The 20,874-nt window shown below is 42.8% G+C and overlaps 1 protein-coding gene across 2 annotated transcripts in view; it reads right to left on the bottom strand.

Moving 5' to 3' along the window:
* The window catches only part of LOC112226862 (rho GTPase-activating protein 21), an 88,815-nt gene that overhangs the window by 63,629 nt on the left and 4,312 nt on the right, over positions 1-20,874 (bottom strand). For both annotated transcript variants that reach the window (XM_024391493.2, XM_024391492.2), the window contains exons 3-4: positions 1,287-1,472; positions 929-950 (exon numbers count right to left, since the gene is read on the bottom strand). In XM_024391493.2, coding sequence (XP_024247261.1) covers positions 929-950; positions 1,287-1,472 — 208 coding nt within the window. The remainder of the gene's footprint in view (positions 1-928; positions 951-1,286; positions 1,473-20,874) is intronic.

Genomic DNA, 20,874 nt, shown 5'->3' on the forward strand with positions numbered 1-20,874 from the left:
AATTAAGCAGAAAGGAGTACCTGTTTCTTTGTTAAACGCCAACACAGAATAGCCGCATGTGCGCACTCCCTCAAATCATTTGGAGAAATGATACTTTCTATTTTATTCAGCTATATTCAATTGTATTCTTCATACTATGAAATAATTCCACAGAATTCTAAGCAAATCTTCTCTGCTAAATTAACTTGTGTACCCCAGAGCCATATGGCATAGCCAGATCAGGGCCTAGCATAAGGACAACTCAAGAGGATGCTATTCTGTTCTTCTAAAATACACTACATTTTCTTCATATCATGCTACCTTAGACCTGTAAAATAAATCCTGGATTTATTGTGACGGTGTAGGCTATATTACATGGATTTATTCGACTTTTTAAAATGTAGATGCTCCAAAAGGCCTGCATCAGTGGCATGTAGGCTATGCGTGGAAGACAGATGCTAAATTATGTATTTATTAATGTTAATTAACGGTCATTTACTGTTAGACCGGCAGTTATTTGCTTGACAATCACCGGCTGACAAAATGTCATGACCGCCACAGCTCTAAACAGGACTAGTGTCCTAAAACCACAAAACACCCATGCACAAGGGCACACATACACCTACAAACACACAAGTGAAAAATGCCCAAAACTAAAAACAAGGGCTTTGGGCAACATTTTGTAGTGATGTGAAAGGGTAGACACTGACAACAAAGTGCAGTTAGAAGGATAAAGTTCAAGGGTTAGTTGAGGACAGTAACCGGTGGTGCTGCTGACCAAACTGTTTCAGGCAGGCCTCTATCTACAAAGGTCACCCTAACACGACAGCTACATTGTGCCATGTGCATAACAAGGAAGTAAAAGAGCTAAATCAACATATGGAAAAATCAAACTAAGTGGGAGGCAGAGTGACTGACAGACAGGGGGAGGAAGGAACGTTCAGCTTACCTCTGCGTCCATGCTCTTCCTCCTAAATAAAAAAATGAACATCAACATGAGTTTTGATGCCCTTACAGGTGCAGCATTGGTCTGTAATGTCCGATATCCCAACAGTTATGATATATCCTTTGGTACGGATAAAATCTGCCATTATGTTATTTGCCACCAGCAATGATGAAGATATCATAGTTCAATGAGCTCAGGGAGTTGTTTAAAGGAATCAACTGATTTTACACAAATTGTATTCGGGGCATTACTCTCATTTTGTTGCAACTCCTGCCACAACAACATCATACAAAGTGCTACAGTAAATGTCAATGAACTGAATGGAAGAGCTTTGGAATGTTCATGTGACTGTGGTGCTTACTGGGAAGGGGTAAGGGTGCACTGCAGACTCTGGTGGGTAGACAATGAAGTGGCGCAGGGTGAAGCCGAAGCCCTGAGAAGTGCGCCGCAGATGGATAGTCTTGGGACCCGGCCACGAGAAGGGCTCCTCCTCTCCCTGCAGGTTGAACAGGCCTGCAGGGGAATCACCCCACTCTGGCACGTCATTCTGGGGGGACGAGGGGGGACGAGAGGGAGGGAGTGAGAGAAGGGGAGGGGAAGAAAGCAAGGAAAGGCGGGTGGGAGACAGAAGAGAGAGAGGGAGGCAATTATTATACCGTACACAACTGTATGACAGATTGAAATAAGATCTACTGCGGGTGACTGCTCAAATTCTACTGAGAAAGGCAAGAATTGTGAGAAAGTAATAAAGTTCAAAGAAACAAAAATCTATGCTTGTGGTATGAATGCATTTATTCGTTTTGAAAACTAAATCACGAATCTGGCAACGACTGAGTGTATTCTGTAGCCTCCTGCCTAATGGATCATAAGCAACAGGAATATTAAAGTTAAATCCACATCATGTGACTCTGTGATCAGAAACATGGGATCTAGAGGAAATTCACAAAAGTCTCCAACAGTGCAGCCAACAAAAAAATAAAAAATATCAGAACGACCAATATATATAAATATATATTTTTTTAACCTTTATTTAACTAGGCAAGTCAGTTAAGAACAAATTCTTATTTTCAATGACGGCCTAGGAACAGTGGGTTGACTGCCTGTTCAGGGGCAGAACGACAGATTTGTACCTTGTCAGCTCGGGGATTTGAACTTGCAACAGTGAATTAGGACACCGGATGCTTATAAGAAATACCGCTTTGCCCTCAGACGAACCATCAAAACAGGCAAAGTGTCAAAACAGGACAAAGATTGAATCCTACTATACCGGCTCTGACACTCGTTGGATGTGGCAGGGCTTGCAAACTATTACGGAGTCCAAAGGGAAACATATCCGCGACCCGCCTAGTGACGCGAGCCTACCAGACGAGCTAACTGCCTTTTATGCTTGCGTCGTGGCAAGCAACACTGAAGCATGCATCAGCGCATCAGCTATTCGGGATGACAGTGATCACGCTTTCCATAGAGAATGTGAGCAAGACCTTAAAACAGACGGATTACCAGGGCGTGTACTCAGAGCATGAGCGAAACAAATGGCAAGTCTCTTCACTGACATTTTCAACCTCTCCCTGACCCGAGTTTGTAATACCTACATGTTTCAAGCAGACCACTACAGTCCCTGTGCCCAAGAATGCGAAGGTAAACTGCCTAAATAACTACCGCCCCCTGTAGAACTCACGTCGGTAGCCATTAAGTGCTTTGAAAGGCTGGTCTTGGCTCACATCAACACCATCATCCCAGGAACCCTAGACCCACTCCAATTCGCATAACGCCCCAACAAATCCACAGATGACACAATCTCACCTGATCAGTCCAAGGATGGGAGACCAGATGCTGCTGGAAGTGGTGTTGGAGGGCCCAGTAGGAGGCAATATTTCCTCTGGTCCCCAAATAAATTGCCCCCGGGCAGTGGTTGGGGACTTTGCCTTTTGTAGGGTGCCGTCTTTCGAGTGGGACGTTAACCGGGTGTCTTGACTCTCTGTGGTCACTAAAGATCCCATTGCACTTATCGTAAGAGTAGGGGTGTTAAACTCTGATGTCCTGGATAAATTCCTATTTGCATGCTGACCAGTTGCATCATCGCCTGGTATGGCATCTGACCGTACGGCGCTACAGAGGGTAGTGCGTACTAGAGGTCGACCGATTCCGGCTATAGCCGGAATGGCCGATTAATTAGGGCTGATTTCAAGTTTTCATAAAATTCGCAAATCTGTGTTTTTGGGAGCCGATTTCTGATTTCTTTTTTTTTTATAAAAAAAATATTTATATATTTTATACCTTTTATTTAACTAGACAAGTCAGTTAAGAACACATTCTTATTTGCAATGACTGCCTAGGAACTGTGGGTTAACTGCCTTGTTCAGGGGCAGAACAACAGATTTTCACCTTGTCAGCTCAGGGGTTTCAATCTTGCAACAGCACAGTTAACTAGTCCAATGCTCTCACCATTGCACTCCACGAGTAGCCTGCCTGTTACGCAAATGCAGTAGAAGCCAAGGTAAATTGCTAGCTAGCATTAAACTTATCTTATAAAAAACAATCCATCATAATCACTAGTTATAACTACTAATCCAGTTTAGCAGGCAATATTAACCAGGTGAAATGGTGTCACTTCTCTTACGTTCATTGCACACAGAGTCAGGGTATATGCACCAGTTTGGGCTGCCTGGCTCATTGCGAACTAATTTGCCAGAATTTTACGTAATTATGACATACATTGAAGGTTGTGCAATGTAACAAGAATATTTAGACTTAGGAATGCCACCCATTAGATAAAATACCGAACGGTTCCATATTTCACTGAAATAATAAACGTTTTGTTTTCGAAATGATAGTTTCCGGATTCGATCATATTAATGACCAAAGGCTCGGATTTCTGTGTGTTATAATTAAGTCTAATTTGATAGAGCAGTCTGACTGAGCAGCAGCAGGCCCGTAATCATTCATTCAAACAGAACTTTAGTGTGTTTTGCCAGCAGCTCTTCGCAAGCACAGCGCTGTTTATGACTTCAAGCCTATCAGCCTAATGGCTGGTGCAACCAATGTGAAATGGCTAGCTAGTTAGCTGGGTGTGCACTAATAATGTTTCAAACGTCACTCGCTTTTAGATTTGGAGTAGTTATTCCCCTTGCGCTGCAAGGGCCGCAGCTTTTGTGGAGCGATGGGTAACGATGCTTCGAGTGTGGCTGTTGTCGATGTGTTCCTGGTTCGAGCCCAGGTAGGGGCAAGGAGGGGGACGGAAGCTATACTGTTACACTGGCAATACTATAGTGCCTATAAGAACATCCAATAGTCAAAGGTATATGAAATACAAATGGTAGAGAGACAAATAGTCCTATAAATACTATATTAACTACAACCTAAAATCTCTTACCTTGGAATATTGAAGTCTCATGTTAAAAGGAACCACCAACTTTCATATGCTCTCGTGTTCTGAGCAAGGAACTTAAACGTTAGCTTTTTTACATGGCACACATTTTTTACATGGCATATATTACTTTCTTCTCCAACACTTTGTTTTGGCATTATTTAAACCAAATTGAACAGGTTTCATTATTTCATTTAGTGGACCAGCCAGAGCCCGGACTTGAACCTGATCGAACATCTCTGGAGAGACCTGGACATAGCTGTGCAGCGACACTCCCTATCCAACCTGACAGAGCTCGAGATGACCTGCAGAGAAGAATGGGAAAATCTCCCCAAATACATACCCAAGAAGACTCACTGCCAAAGGTGCTTCAACAAAGTACTGAGTAAAGGGTCTGAATACTTATATAAATGTGATTTTATTTTCAAAGTTATACATTTGTAAAAATGTTACTGTCACATACACATGGTTAGCAGATTTTATTGCAAGTGCAGAGAAATGCTTGTGTGTAGGTTGAGAACGATTTTATATATCAATTTCAGAATAAAGTTGTAAGGTAACAAAATGTGGGGGAAAACAAGTTCTGAATACTTTCTGAATGCACTGTATGTAATTAAAAGTCTAATTTGGCTACATTTTCAGGTGCCTCCCTCATGTCAGCATCTGTCTGGACAGAACAGACTGTAGCCAATACACATAGGCTAACATCTACACTTTGACAAGTAGGCAAATTATGTACATTTAATTACACATGTTTTTAACAGAATAGCTACTGTTTTTTGGTTTTCAAATCAATTTGTCTATTTTGGTTAATGGCCTTGGTGCCCTGGCAGATGGCCTTGGTGCCCTAGCAGATGGCCTTGGTGCCCTAGCAGATGGCCTTGGTGGACTGGCCACCTCTTGAAGGCCAAACGGCCTTTCCCCTAAAATAATGAAATTCCAGGCCTGCTACTCAGTTTGCTGCATGTGGATTGGATTCTCTGCTGTTACCAAGAAAACCTGGACTTTGAAAGAAACTTATCACTTAGGTAGATAGCTAACTAGCTTCTAAATTATACAAGCAAATGCAAGACTGCAGAGGATTTAGCACATGTTAGACAGTTAACTTAATAGTTAAGATAACTAGCTGGCAAACATTTACTTACGAATTCCAAACTGTAACTAGATCACCAGTCGCGTGCTTGCTGCAAAACTGAGTGACTCAAGGCTCCGGTCTCTCACTTGTAAACAAACACCACGTGACTGGGGACTACGGGTAAGCTTCACAATGAGAAATTATGTGACAGGAGACATGAAGAACACAATCTTCTTTATCTCCTAAGGCATTGCCCAAGCATTGCTCAACTTGACTGTAGGTGTTTACTTAAAGTTGCTACAAATATTTATGAAAACTTTAAAATAAACAGTTCATTCTATTTACAGTATTGAAAAAAACATTGAAAAAACATCCCGTGGCAATTTCCAAATATTCCGGGATACCTCCCAAGCCTAATGCTGTCAAGAAGAGATTGAATTAAACATGGATTTACCCAGCTTTTTTGTGGTCAACAAAACAGAAGTTCAACAGAACAGAGGAACATTAGGGGCTCAACCTTATCATGGCGGAATGAGCCAAAGGCAGAAGGGCTTCTGTCAAATAGAGCTTCAGGTGCAACTGCGTGACACCTGAGTGAGTTTGGTTTGGTGGGAACTAACTGGCCAAACAGGTTTCTGACTGTGTCTGCCCCAGCTCTGACAGTTGTTCCACAGCTCCAGCACTACTTCCTTGTTTGTGTGTACATGTGGAGGTGCATTTGTCCTACATTCATTCCTATACATTCCACACAAATCCATAGAATGTTTGAGAATAATTAGCCTATGCAGTATGTGGGTTCTGCTAGAAGTTAAGCCTAGCTATGCTGATCTGCCCCTACCTGTTACTAACTATATGTAGGATATTCAGTAACAGCCATCTTCTCTAAATTTATACAGAGCTCTTTTTTGAATAATTAAAACCTAATAAATGAAAATAGTCCTGAAAGGGCAGGCTTCAAATGCCTCACCCCTTGGGGCATGCCAACCCCAGATCTAATTTAGCAGTGAATCTCATTCCAGCAATATCCAGACCTCTGTTGTTGCTGGGGGTTGTTGGCCCTCCTTAGTCCAGATAGACACATGCCTTGCAGGGCTATCATTGCCCCTCACATAGTTAATGCTGTGCTGACAGACCCGGCCAATAAATTCCAGCCAAACATTCCCTGACCGCCCGACCGGCACACACCCTCCTTCCTCTGAGCTGAGCCAAAAAGCTGAAGCTAGACAACGAAGCAGAGGCACGGTCTCTCCAGTTAAACACTGATACTTATAACTGGGGTTAGCAATATGGTTGCAATGCAAACCTAATGGGGAGGATCAATAAGGAGGTGATGCCTCTATTGCCTCTGGTTATTGAGACAAAGGAGAACACATGAGTTACTACTAGGGATACACAATATATCGATGAACATATCGGAATAGGATGATATTAGCTAAAAATGCCAGCATCGGGATGTCTAGTTTAACGCTGATGTGCAAAGCCGATGTCAAAGCTGACGTGCATACCTATATAACGTAGGTAGATGAGGTGCATACCTATATAACGTAGGTAGATGAGGTGCATACCTATATAATGTAGGTAGATGTAATGACGCCACGTAAAATGTTGCGCTACACGTGCAACACAGCATTCCTAAACTAGCCCACAATGTCTGCTGTGTGGATCGAGCAGTCAACAAGTCAAGCAGTCATTTGAGAGAGTAAGAACATTTCAGCAAGACAACTCAAAAGGCGAAATCCACTAACACCAAGATAATGGAATTCATTGCCCTTGACAATCAACCATTTTGTCGTGGATGACGTTGGCTTTCACGACTGGTCGAGCACCTCAAGCCCCGATGCACACTACCAAGTACGCACTATTTTTCAGATGCTGCCCTACCGGAGTTACACAGTATTGTTGAAACGCACATCCATGAACTACTTGCTATGGGCGTCACTGCTATTAGCTTCACGACTGACATTTGGACCAGCGATGTCAGCCCCATGAGCATACAGAGTCTGACAGCACAGTGGGTCAATGAGGATGTCGTACTGAGGAAAGCCGTAACGCATGCTCAAAAACGTGCTGGTTCTCATACCGCTGCTGTCATTCCGAATGGCATTCGAGAACATGAACACACACCTACCTCCAAACAACTGACTCGAGAAATAAGCTCATCAAACTGCGTCTGCAGCAGATGTGATACCATCTGTCATGGCATTGAAACACCTGCTCAACAAAACTGCTGACACAGACCGTGGGGTTAACTTGGAAAAGTACTGCGAAAAAGCGATTCAGAGGCATTCTCTCTGAGCCTCTTTACTGTGTCGCCACTTGGGTTGCACATTTTGGGGAATATTCAGGAGGTGGAAACTTTGTGGGAATTAACGAGAATGTATGCAAATTAATATTAATACCATTTAAATGTAGATGTTTTTTGCATTTGATATATTTACCATATCATATGGAGACAGAAACAAAACTTAACTTATCATATGTTGACAATTTCAAATGATTAAATCCTTCCAATAGAAATTTTAAAAAAATAATTTAGTTAGGAATTGAACTTTAAATGAGTCGACTCTTCACATGGGATGATTTCACTGAACAACGAAAGGGAATATTGAATGATCCCCAATGATCCATCACATCTCCCAAAAACGTTTTCAACATACATCTGTAAAATGATAGTCTAGAAACTAAAGCTTTGGTTGTCTTCCTCTCAGGATTCCATGTCTTGGCCCTGGACATCCTCAATGTTCACCTCTGGAACATCAGACTCTGAGGCCTTATCTTTGCGGTCACTTTCCAACCTTGCTGAGGATGGCTCATTGTCAGGCTCAAAAAGCCTCAAATTTGCCCAGATGGTCACCAATTTTTCAACCCTTGTATCGGTCAGCCTGTTGCGTGTTTTGGTGTGCGTGTTCCCAAACAAGGATCAGTTGCGCTCTGAGGTGACTGATGTTGGTGGGATTTGGAGGATGATGAGGCAACAGGGGAAATATTGCATCTCCATCCCAAAGCCCTTGCTTGGAAGTGGACTTTGCCAGACTGCCAAGAACCTTGCCCTTGCCTTGTTGATCTCTGCACCAGACAGGATGCTCTTGCCAGCATACTTGGGGTCCAACATGTACGCTGCGGCGTGTATGGGCTTCAGGCAGAAGTCTTCACGCTTTTTGATGTATTTCAGAACTGCAGTTTCCTCTGCTTGGAGCAACAGTGAAGTGGGCAGGGCAGTACGGATTTCTCCTCTTACATCTGCAAGCAGAGTCTGAACATCAGACAGGATGGCATTGTCTCCCTCAATCCATGCAATGGCTACTGCTATAGGTTTCAGGAGTTTTAGGCTGCTTACCACACTCTCCCAAAATACATCTACCAGGAGGACCCTCTCGATGGGGCTGTCCATATCGGCAGACTGTGATTCCCGGGCTTAACTTCCCACTGAAAATGTCCGACACTTTGCAACCCTAGTCGCCACCATGCTCATTGCTAGGTACAAGGACCGCTACTTCGATGCAGACAAGACACAGGGTTTACGTGAAATGTTAGACACAGCTGGACAAGATGAAAACGGACACAGTGACAGTGCGCACAGAGGAAGAGACGCCAAGGAAAGACAGAGCTGAAACGTCACTTCTTGACATGAATGATGAAATCCTGGTTGAGAATGAAACTGAACAAATTAACAATGAAACAGCATACCAAGTAAGTACATTTTGATTATGTTTTACTGGTAATGGGGACATACGTAAATGCCAACAAAATAACTTTTTGTTCAGTGTGTGTTTCAACTATTTAACAGTACTAAAATGCTTAAGCTCAAAAAAAATGATACATCTTATTGGATATTTTGGCAAAGAAATGATCAGATATTGGTATCAGACAGAAATGTCATATCAATGCAACCCTAGTTACTACCAGTTCAGCAAAAACACTAACTTCATGTTTCACACATTAATTACAAAAGACAAGCACAAAAAACAACACACACAAAATCCATTCTGGATAAATGATCACACACACATCAATCAGTCTATGAATCACTACCAGAATGCCAGTGTTTAGTATTTGCATTGGGTGTGGCAGCGTGGAGTGTGTGAGGCACTGAACTCAAAGCTCTTGTTCATTTCATATCAGACTGTGGAATGGAGAGCAGAGCATCAGAAGTCATACATCAGCTTCATAACAACAGCCTCAGGGCTTACGACCTCAGTGGAATCCCAGCCGGTACTATGGCGCCCACTTACTGAATATGAGCTGCCAAAGCATATTTGGGAGGAAAAAAATGACTCTTTGGTTACATAGCATAACTAAACATATACGGAAAACATGAGACAGAAGATGACTTGGAATGTGCTTTAAAATATTATCTGGCTTAGTTATCGAACAATGCTTTACTTGTATTGGCATATTAGCTAGCATGCTTTAGAGTGTTTACACATGTGTATGTGGTCATTTGTGAGGTTCAGAAGCTACAGCCCTTCCATCCCAGTCACACACATACGCACCTCCATACTAAGCTAAGCCTGGAACACACCTCCAGGGCCTCCATTTTCAAACAGCTAGTATTTTCTTCAAACATAGGAGGGATAAAGACATTTCACTCGTTAGTCTTTCACAAGTACGCAAAAACACTGACGCATGGCCTCTATATTTACAGGCTCATCCAGCCATGACACACACTGCACAGACCACATGACATCAGGCCTAAATACAGCAAACACTACCCTCTTAACCAGGAAAAAGTTAAGCTCTCTGTGGGCTGACAAATCTGACACCACATCCAGAGTAAATGGAGCACTTCACTGTGTAGGCCTCAGATAATGAAGCAGAGCAGAGGGCCTCCTGTGTGCGTGTGCCTAGGATGTTTTATCTTGTAATGCTTAAAGTATCATGGAGTTACCCACTTACAGTGCCTAGCAAAAGTATTCACCCCCCTTGGCATTTTTCCTATTTTGTTGCATTACAACCTGTAATTTAAATTGATAATAGATTGATAATAGATTTCATGTAATGGACATACACAAAATAGTCCAAATTGGTGAAGTGAAATGGAAAAAAAAAAAACAGAAAAAAAAAACAGAAAAGTGGTGCGTGCATATGTATTCACCCCCTTTGCTATGAAGCCCCTAAATAAGAAGTCGCATAATAAGTTAAATAAAGTACACCTGTGTGCAATCTAAGTGTCACATGATCCGTCACATGAACTCATGGTATTTACACCTGTTCTGAAAGGCCCCATTGTTTGCAACACCACTAAGCAAGGGGCACCACCAAGCAAGCGGCACCATGACGACCAAGGAGCTCTCCAAACAGGTCAGGGACAAAGTTGTGGAGAAGGACAGATCAGGGGTGGGCGATTTTAAAAAATATCCAAAACTTTGAACATCCCACAGAGCACCATTAAATCCATTATTCAAAAATGGAAAGAATATGGCACAACAACAAACCTGCCAAGAGGGCCGCCCGCCAAAACTCACGTACCTGGGAAGGACGGCATTCTTCAGAGAGGCAACAAAGAGACAAAAGATAACCCTGAAGGAGCTGCAAAGCTCCACAGCGGAGATTGGAGGATCTGTCCATTGGACCACTTTAAGAAATACACTCCACAGAGCTGGGCTATACGGAAGAGTGCCCAGAAAAAAGCCATTGCTTAAAGAAATAAATACGCAAACACGTTTGGTGTTCGCCAAGAGGCATATGGGATACTCCCCAAACATATGGAAGAAGGTACTCTGGTTAGATGAGTCTAAAATTGAGCTTTTTGGCTATCAAGGAAAACGCTATGTTTGGCGCAAACCCAACACCTCTCATCACTCCGAGAACATCATCCCCACAGTGAAGCATGGTAGCAGCATCATGCTGTGGGTATGTTTTTCCATCGGCAGGGACTGGGAAACTGGTCCGAATTGAAGGAATTATTTAATTTAATTCCTAGGCAACAAAATATAAATAATGCCAAGGGGGGGGTGAATACTTTTGCAAGCCACTGTACCTTGTACGTTATGTAGCCAAATTAGTAATACCATTTTACAGGCCCTGTAATATTTTGGTAGCAGGGCATTTGACAAAAATGTGAAGCTTTTTCCATCCTGTGATTTGATTAGGGCCTAGCACATCATCCTCAAGTGCTGAAAGAATGTTTGAAAGTAATTTGAAGTACTTTAGACATCAGCCTAGAGGAAGGAACACTTCTAGGACAATTGGGATTGAACTTGGTGTGACTTTAGACAAGCACCGGTTGCCTTAACTATGACAGAGTGGTTGTTCCTGGCATGGGAAAGGTAGTATCTGTGGCTGTGCAGCCCCTTCAGATATTCTGGGAGCGTCACTCATGCTTCCACTCCCTGGCTGAAGGTTGGCCGGCACAGACTATAAAGTGCCTTCAGAAAGTATTCAGACCCCTTTTTCCACATTTTGTTACGCTACAGCCTTATTCTAAATCTTGATTTTTTTTTTGCTAATTTATTCAAATAAAAAAACTGAAATATCACTTCTACATAAGTAGTCAGACCCTTTTTTCAGTACTTTGTTGAAACACATTTGGCAGCGATTACAGCATGGAGTCTTCTTGGGTATGACACTACAAGCTTGGCACACCTGTAGATCCTCTCAAGCTGTCAGGTTGGATGGGGAGCGTTGCTGCACAGTTATTTTCATGTCTCTCCAGAGATGTTCGATCGGGTTCAAGTTCAGGCCACTCAAGGACATTCTGAGACTTGTCCCGAAGCCACTCCTGCATTGTCTTGGCTCTGTACTTACGGTCGTTGTCCTGTTGGAAGGTTAACCTTCACCCCAGTCTTAAGTCCTGAGTGCTCTGGAGCAGGATATCAAAAATCTCTGTACTTTGCTCTGTTCATCTTTTCCTCAACCCTGACTAGTCTGCCAGTCTTTGCAGCTGAAAAACATCCCCACAGCATGATGCTGCCACCAGCATGCTTCACGGTAAGGATGGTGCCAGGGCAAAGAGTTCAATCTTGGTTTCATCAGACCAGAGAATCTTGTTTCTCATGGTCAAAGAGTCTTTAGGTCCAAGTGGGCTGTCATGTGCTTTTTACTGAGGGGCTTCCGTCTGGCCACTATACCATAAAGGCCTGATTGTGGAGTGCTGCAGAGATTGTTGTCCTTCTAGAAGGTTCTACCCTCTCCACAGAGGAACTCTGGAGTTCTGTCAGTGACCATCGGGTTCTTGGTTACCTCTCTGACCAAGGCCTTTCTCCCCCGATTGCTCAGTTTGGCCGGGCGGCCAGATTTAGGAAGAGCCTTGGTGGTTCCAAACTTCTTCCATCCATGAATGATGGAGGCCACTGTGTTCTTGGGAACCTTCAATGCTGCAGAAATGTTTTGGTACCCTTCCCCAGATCTGTGCCTCAACACAATCCTGTCTCGGAGCTCTACGGACAATTCCTTTGACCTCATGGCTTGGCTTTTGCACGGTCAACTGTGGGATCTTATATAGGCAGGTGTACCTTTCCAAATCATGTCCAATCAATTTAATTTACCACAGGTGGACTCCAATCAAGTTGTCAAAACTTATCAAGGATGATCAATGGAAACAGGATGCACCTGAGCTCAATTTTGAGTCTGATAGCAAAGGGTCTGAATAATTATGTAAATAAGGTATTGCCGTTTATTTTTTATAAATGTGCAAAACACACAGTAGAACAGTATGTACGTAAACACCCAAACTCATCACGCTCAAGACATTACACTGCCCTAGGGCTGGGCGATATGGGCTAAAATCCACGTCTCTGTTTTTTTGTTTTCAAACTAATGGCCGATTCACAGTATGCATCGGAATTTATTTTCTCTATATAAGCTTTGTTTCACAATTAAAAAGGTCAACACTGAATTTCAAACAGTCAGGAATAATCCAATTAATTCAGGGCTTGTAAAATGATACCTAAGCTAAATATATAAGTGTTCCACAACCACAAGACAACACCAATAATTTAATTATTTTATCAAAATAGTTTAACCTGTTTATTGCAATCACTGATATTCCGTTCAAGTTGCTATAAATGCCCTTTGTTACAAATGTAACCAGAAACATGCATAATTGACATCCACTAATAATGACCAAATTCTGACAGCAGGCATTATAAAACATTAACACAATCTCTCGAGCACTAGCCCGCCTGCTAGTGAGTAGCCAGCTAATCGTTATATTTAAAGTCTAGCCAACTTGGATCTATTCACTAATGAGATAGAACAGTGGAACTCTTCTGTCCGTCTCTGTTTGAACATAGCCTGTTCACTTGGTTGAGATGTTGAAATCAAGTGGCCTGCCTGGATAAGATGCTTATTTCTCAGAATGAGAACGAGTTGCCAATTCCTTAAATAATTGTATTTTTATGCTCATTTCACATTTATAGAACACAGACTAGAGAGCTAGCACATATGTCTGTGGCTAAAATGCTGCTCGTGGTACCGTAATGCCATGTGACAGAAACAGTCAACATTTTCCACAGTCATGCTCCTCGATACTCTTGTCTTAGTAGGGTCTGCTCTGTTCTACATTTTGGAAGTTGAGACAAAGAGTATTGTTACAAAAAAGGTTAAGTTCTCCACTCTAAAAGTGAGTGGCAGGGGCTTGGTGTCTGTGTGCGAATCGGAAGGTGCACTGTGCACACAGCACAGGAGCCAAGGAGACGTAATCAAAAAGACAAAACACTCAAACACAGCAAAGAAATGTTCGAAATGCTTGTATTGCAAGAATTGAGGTTTACATTAAGCTAAAACATGCATTCAAATTAATCTAATTAGAGTTCAAATAAAATAAAAAAGTAACAAAATAACAAGGCTATATACAGTGCCTTGCGAAAGTATTCGCCCCCCTTGAACTTTGCGACCTTTTGCCATATTTCAGGCTTCAAACAAAGATATAAAACTGTTAAAACTGTTATAACTGTTATAGTTTTATATCTTTATGTTTGAAGCCTGAAATGTGGCAAAAGGTCGCAAAGTTCAAGGGGGCCGAATACTTTCGCAAGGCACTGTACAGGGGGCACCGGTACCGAGTCAAAGTGCAGGGGTTCAAGTTAGTCGAGGTCATTTATACTTGTAGGGAGGGGTAAAGTCACTATGCATAGATAATCAACAGTGAGTAGCAGCAGTGTTAAAACAAAGGGGGGAGATCAATGTAAATAGTCCAGGTGGCTATTTACATTGCACCACTTGGGACCAGTCTAAAAGGCACTGCACCTCAGTGCTAGAGACGTCACTACAGACCCTGGTTCGATCCGGCCGCGATTGGGAGTCCCATAGGGCGGCGCACAATTGGCCCAGCATTGTCCGAGTTAGGGTTTGGCCGGGATATGCAGTCATTGTAAAATAAGAATTTGTTCTTAACTGACTTGCCTAGTTAAAAGGTTAAATAATAAAAAATGTAAAAATACAATATGATTCATTGTTCAGCAGTCGTAGGGCTTGGGGGTAGAAGCTGTTAAGGAGCCTTTTGGACCGAGACTGGAGTCTAACAATTTTTAGGGACTTCCTCTGACACTGCCTAGTATATAAACTCATCAAAAAAAGAAACGTCACTTTTTCAGGATCCGGTCTTTCAAAGATAATTCATAAAAATCCAAATAACTTCACAGAGCTTCATTGTAAAGGGCTTAATTCCCCATGCTTGTTCAATAAACCATAAACAATTAATGAACATGCACCTGTGGAACGGTCGTTAAGACACTAACATCTTACAGATGGTAGGCAATTAAGGTCAAAGTTATGAAAACTTAGGACACTAAAGAGGCCTTACTACTGACTCTGAAAAACACCAAATGAAAGATGCCCAGGGTCCCTGCTCATCTGCGTGAACGTGCCTTAGGCATGCTGCAAGGAGGCATGAGGACTGCAGATGTGGCCAGGGCAATAAATTGCAATGTCCGTACTGTGAGACCGCTAAGACAGCGCTACAGGGAGACAAGACGGACGGACGCAGTGGCAGACCACGTGTAAAACCTGCACAGAACCAGTACATCCGAACATCACACCTGCGGGACAGGTACAGGATGGTAACAACAACTGCCCGAGTTACACCAGGAACGCACAATCCCTCCATCAGTGCTCAGACTAACCGCAATAGGCTGAGAGAGGCTGGACTGAGGGCTTGTAAGGCTGTTGTAAGGCAGATCCTCACCATACGTCACCGGCAACAATGTCGCCAATAGGCACAAACCCACCGTCGCTGGACCGGACAGGACTGGCAAAAAGTGCTCTTTACTGCCGAGTCACGGTTTTGTCTCACCAGGAGTGATGGTCTGACTTGCATTTATCGTCGAAGAAATGAGCATTACGCCGAGGCCTGTACTCTGAAGCGGGATCGATTTGGCGGGGGAGTGTCCGTCATGGTCTGGGGCGGTGTTGCACATCATCATCGGACTGAGCTTGTTGTCAATGCAGGCAATCTCAACAATATGCGTTATAGGGAAAACAACCTCCTCCCTCATGTGGTACCCTTCCTGCAGGCTCATCCTGACATGACCCTCCAGCATGACAATGCCACCAGCCATACTGCTCATTCTGTGCATGATTTCCTGCAAGACATGAATGTTAGTGTTCTGCCATGGCCAGCAAAGAGCCCGGATCTCAATCCAATTGAGCACGTCTGGGACCTGTTGGATCGGAGGGTAAGGGCTTGGGCTATTCCCCCCAGAAATGTCCAGGAACTTGCAGGTGCCTTGGTGGAAGAGTTGGGTAACATCTCACAGCAAGAACTGGCAAATCTGGTGCAGTCCATGAGGAGATGCACTGCAGTACTTAATGCAGCTAGGGCCACACCAGATACTGACTGTTATTTTGATTTTGACCCCCACCCTTTGTTCAGGAACATATTATTCAATTTCTGTAAGTCACATGTCTGTGGAACTTGTTCAGTTTGTCTCAGTTGTTGAATATTTTGCTGAGTTTAGGTCCTGGATGGCAGGAAGCTTGGCCCCAGTGATTTACTGGGCCGTACACAATACCCTCTGTCATGCTTTGCGGTCGGATGCTGAGCAGTTGCCATACCAGGTGGTGATGCAACCGGTTAGGATGCTCTTGATGGTACAGCTGTAGAACTTTTTGAGGATCTGGGGACCCATGCCAAATTTTTTCAGTCTCCTGGGGGGAAAAAGGTGTTGTCGTGCCCTCTTCATGACTGTCTGTGTGTTTGGATCATGATAGTTTGTTGGTGATGTGGACACCAAGGAACTTGAAACTCTTGACCCACTCCACTACAGCCCCATCAATGAGAATGGGGGCCTGTTTGGCCCTCCCTTTCCTGTAGTCCACGATCAGCTCCTTTGTCTTGATCATGTTGAGGGAGAGGTTGTTGTCCTGGCACCACACTGCCAGGACTCTGACCTCCTCCCTATAGTCGGTCTCATCGTTGTCAGTGATCAGGCCAACCACTTGTGTCATCAGCAAACTTAATGGTGGTGTTGGAGTCATGCTTAGCCACACAGTCGTGGGTGAACAGGGAGTACAGGAGGGGACCAAGCACACACCCCTGAGGGGCCGCAGTGTTGAGGATAAGCGTGGCAGATGTGTTGTTGCCTACCTTTACCACCCGGGGGCAGCCCATCAGGAAGTCCAGGATCCAGTTACAGAGGGAGGGGTTTGTCCCAGGGTCCTTCAATTAGTGATGAGCTTTGTGGGCACTATGGTGTTGAACGCTGAGCTGTAGTCAATGAACAGCATTCTCGCATAGGTTTTCCTTTTGTCCAGGTTGGAAAGGGCAGTGTGGAGTGTGATTGAGATTGTGTCATCTGTGGATCTGTTGGGGCGTTATGCGAATTGGAGTGGGTCTAGGGTTTCTGGGATGATGGTGTTGATGTGAGCCAAGACCAGCCTTTCAAAGCACTTAATGGCTACCAACGTGAGTGCTACGGGGCGGTAGTCATTTAGGGGAAAGTGGAAAGGTCCTACAACTGAATGCCGCCTAAATCGTACAACTGAATGCCTCATTTAACCCAACCCCTCTGAATCAGAGGTTCGGGGGGGGGCTGCCTTAATCGACATCCACGTCTTCAGCGCCCGGGGAACAGTGTGTTAACTGCCTTGCTCAGGGGCAGAACGAGAGATATTTACCTTGTCAACTTGGGGATTCGATCCAGTAAGCGAAACGCTCAAACCACTAGGTTACCTTCGCTTTCTTGGGCACAGGGACTTTGGTGGTCTGCTTGTAACTTGTTGGTATTACAGACTCAGACAGTGAGAGGTTGAAAATGTCAGTGCAGACACTTGCCAGTTGGTCCACGAATGCTCTGAGTACACGTCCTGGTAATCCGTCGGGCCCTGCAGCCTTATGAATGTTTACCTGTTTAAAAGGTCTTTCTCACATCGGCTATGGAGAGCGTGATCACACAGTCGTCTGGAACAGCTGGTGCTCTCATTTATGCTTCAGTGTTGCTTGCCTCAAAGCGAGCATATGTTGCACGGTACACCGTTACCACAGTAATATCACGGTACCAAAACGTCATGACACTTATTATACCAACATTTTAGAATACCGTTGTACCGTTTCACATGATACTACTACCTCTTTTCAGCCTTACTGATCTAAATAATCTGCTGGTGCCTGTTATAAAATGTTTATCAAGTCAGTTTTGTTTATAAATGCAGTTGAATTGAAGCAAGAGCCACTAGTCCCTTGTATGCGCAGGTCCAGTAATATCCACTTCACTTTCATGCGTATGTCGCGTGTGGCAGCTGTAATCAGTCAGCCACATCCCCTAACAGCTCTCACCTGCTTCTCTTCATCCCGCTCTTCATGCGCATCTATTCCTGTGTCAGTTTTATACTTTAGCTGTGATGCAGACCCTAATGAGTCTTCTGTTGTAACAAATGTACACTATTAACATTGGAGCAGCACGCAGAGCAAGCAATGTTGATACATTATATCATTTAATCACCTGTTATAGCCAAGAGTACAGTCCATTCAGAGTATACTTTGCAAGTTCATCATCATGCAGCCTCAGTGTCAGAGGGGGAAAGGAGCACCGCTTCACAACAGGCATACTTGCAGTTTTACAGCAAAGAAAACTGTCTCTAGCCTAAACGTTTTTTTAAAGTTTTTTTTATTTTTTTATCACCCATATTACCAGATGCCTTTTTTTTCTTTCTATGGGGAGTCGCACGCATTTCATATAATTTCACAAACCATGTTGCTGGCCGTTTCAAACTAATCTCAGGTTGCTAACGTTGTTCAGTCATGTTTCCTAGCTAGCTAACAACCTGGTAACATGATAGTAGGTTTAGGCAAATTTGATTGGCACAGGAAGAAAGGAAAAGGGTCTACTACTCATGAGATGTGCATCAAAAGGTAGGATTCATATAGTTCTTAACTAATAAAAAAATCTATTTCATTCTGGTGCTCCTTAAATTCTGTTTGGTGTCTAACGTTTTAAAAGTTGGGAGCAGTGTGTGTGTGTAAGTTTGTGGGAGAGAGAGTGGGGTGTGTGTGTTTACGAGAGAGAGGGAGACAGTGTGTGTGTCTGTGTTAACTGATGAGTAAAGGTTTCATGCAGTGTTTTCTCCTTACTGACACAATGACATGTATATTCCTTACTCCCATTCCTCAGGCCAAAACACAGGTAGGTCTTTGCAAATATGAGCAAATCAGCCAGTCTATTCTATATTCTATTATACACTGAACAGTGTGAAGCTAAATTCAATGTTGTATTGAGTAGAATTGTGAATTTCAGTGACAGGTTTTTGCGCAGCATATGCGCAGAACAATTTGAAATGGGGAACATGCGTGCGGGGTGAACAGGACGCTATAGGCCATTGATTTTTTTAACAACTCGGTATACTTGGCCTAGTACTGTATCTTTATTAAAAATGTTGGTATCGTGACAACACTAACAACTAATTCATTCTAAATATATCGCCCAGCCCTACGCTGGCCATCTGGCTTCGTAATTTGATGGGAGTTTAATTGAAAAATATAACATTTTCCAGTGACCATCAATGAACTCATTCAGTTCATTGAAACATTACAGTCTGATTGACTAGTTTTATTAGGCGTTAACGATGTGCATCTGTCCCTTTCACGACGATTCAATGCGTATCTAGATACAAGGGCTCCGGTGCGATACAGGAACGATACGTTTTAGTTTGAAACGATTCGGTGCGATTCAGTTGATTAGAATAAAGACTCTATAAGATTTGATATGCTAACATTTGTCGCATACACATTAATTTTCCATTTTAACCTCTTAATAAGGAAAGTTTGCTGATGACACTTTTTTCAATTTCCGCCTACAATGACATACCCAAATCTAACTGCCTGTAGCTCAGGAACTGAATCAAGTGTATGTATATTTTTGATAACATTTGAAAGGAAACACTTTGAAGTTTGTGGAACTGTGAAATGAATGTAGATGAATATAACACATTAGATCTGGTAAAAGATAATACAAAGAAAAAAACATGCGTTTTAATTTATTATTTTTTTCCCCATCTTTGAAATGCAAGATACAGGCCATTATATCACATAGTCTAGGTGCAATTTAGATTTGTGTGCAGTGTATGTTCAAAGTTTTAGACTGATCCAATGAACCATTGCATTGCTGTTCACAATGTTGTATCAAGTCTGCGCAAATGTGCCAAATTGGTAAATTGATACATTTTCAAGTACATAACTATAGAGAAGATACAAAAATTATATGTTAATTATGGATAATTAGCTTCCCTACAGAAAATGCACTAACCTTCACACATCTAGATGGGGGGCTGACACAGCAGGGGTTCAAACTGTCGAACCCAGTTCCTACATTTGAATGTAAAAATTTATTTTATCAAACAAAACTATGATTACTGAATATAAGTACATTATTTACCTTCAGAGGTGAATGCATCAAACCAGATGCCATGATAAATGTTTTTGTTGCTGTGCACTCTCCTCAAACAATAGCATGGTATTTTTCACAAATAGCTACTGTAAATTGGACAGTGCAGTTAGATTAACAAGAATTTAAACTTTCTGCCCATAAAAATACATATCTATGTCCTGGGAAATGTTCTTGTTACTTACAACATCATGCTAATCACATTAGCGCACGTTAGCTCAACCGGACACCGATCTTAAATTAAAATCTGCTGCTGAGGCGCTTTGAGCTGGGCCTCTATGAGCTGGACCTGTCTGAGCTGACTTCTCTATGTGTGTGTATGTGTAAATTATGTATACAGTATGTCTTGTGTATGTAGGCACCTGAGCTGAGCCATAAAGGAAATTGGGCATCTACCAACCCACTATCAGTTAGTTTGCTTTACTTTTTTACTAACTTTTTTTTATTTGAATGCTGAAGGTGATACATAGATGAGCCAGATCAGGAACAGGCCTACTTCTCATTGGTCAGCGCACGAAGCTGTGCACAGCGAGCATTTTGACTAGGCTACTGATATTGTCTGGGGTTGTTTGGTATGCAAAACTACTTGTAGATCAATGACTGTCAACCTAATTACATGCTTAGTTAGACAAGGAGGATGCAGTTGTCACAAAAGATTAAAGGTATTTTCGGGAGGGTGGAAAGTAAT

The sequence above is a fragment of the Oncorhynchus tshawytscha genome, linkage group LG28 (assembly GCF_018296145.1).
Source record: "Oncorhynchus tshawytscha isolate Ot180627B linkage group LG28, Otsh_v2.0, whole genome shotgun sequence".
Classification (NCBI taxonomy): domain Eukaryota; kingdom Metazoa; phylum Chordata; class Actinopteri; order Salmoniformes; family Salmonidae; genus Oncorhynchus; species Oncorhynchus tshawytscha.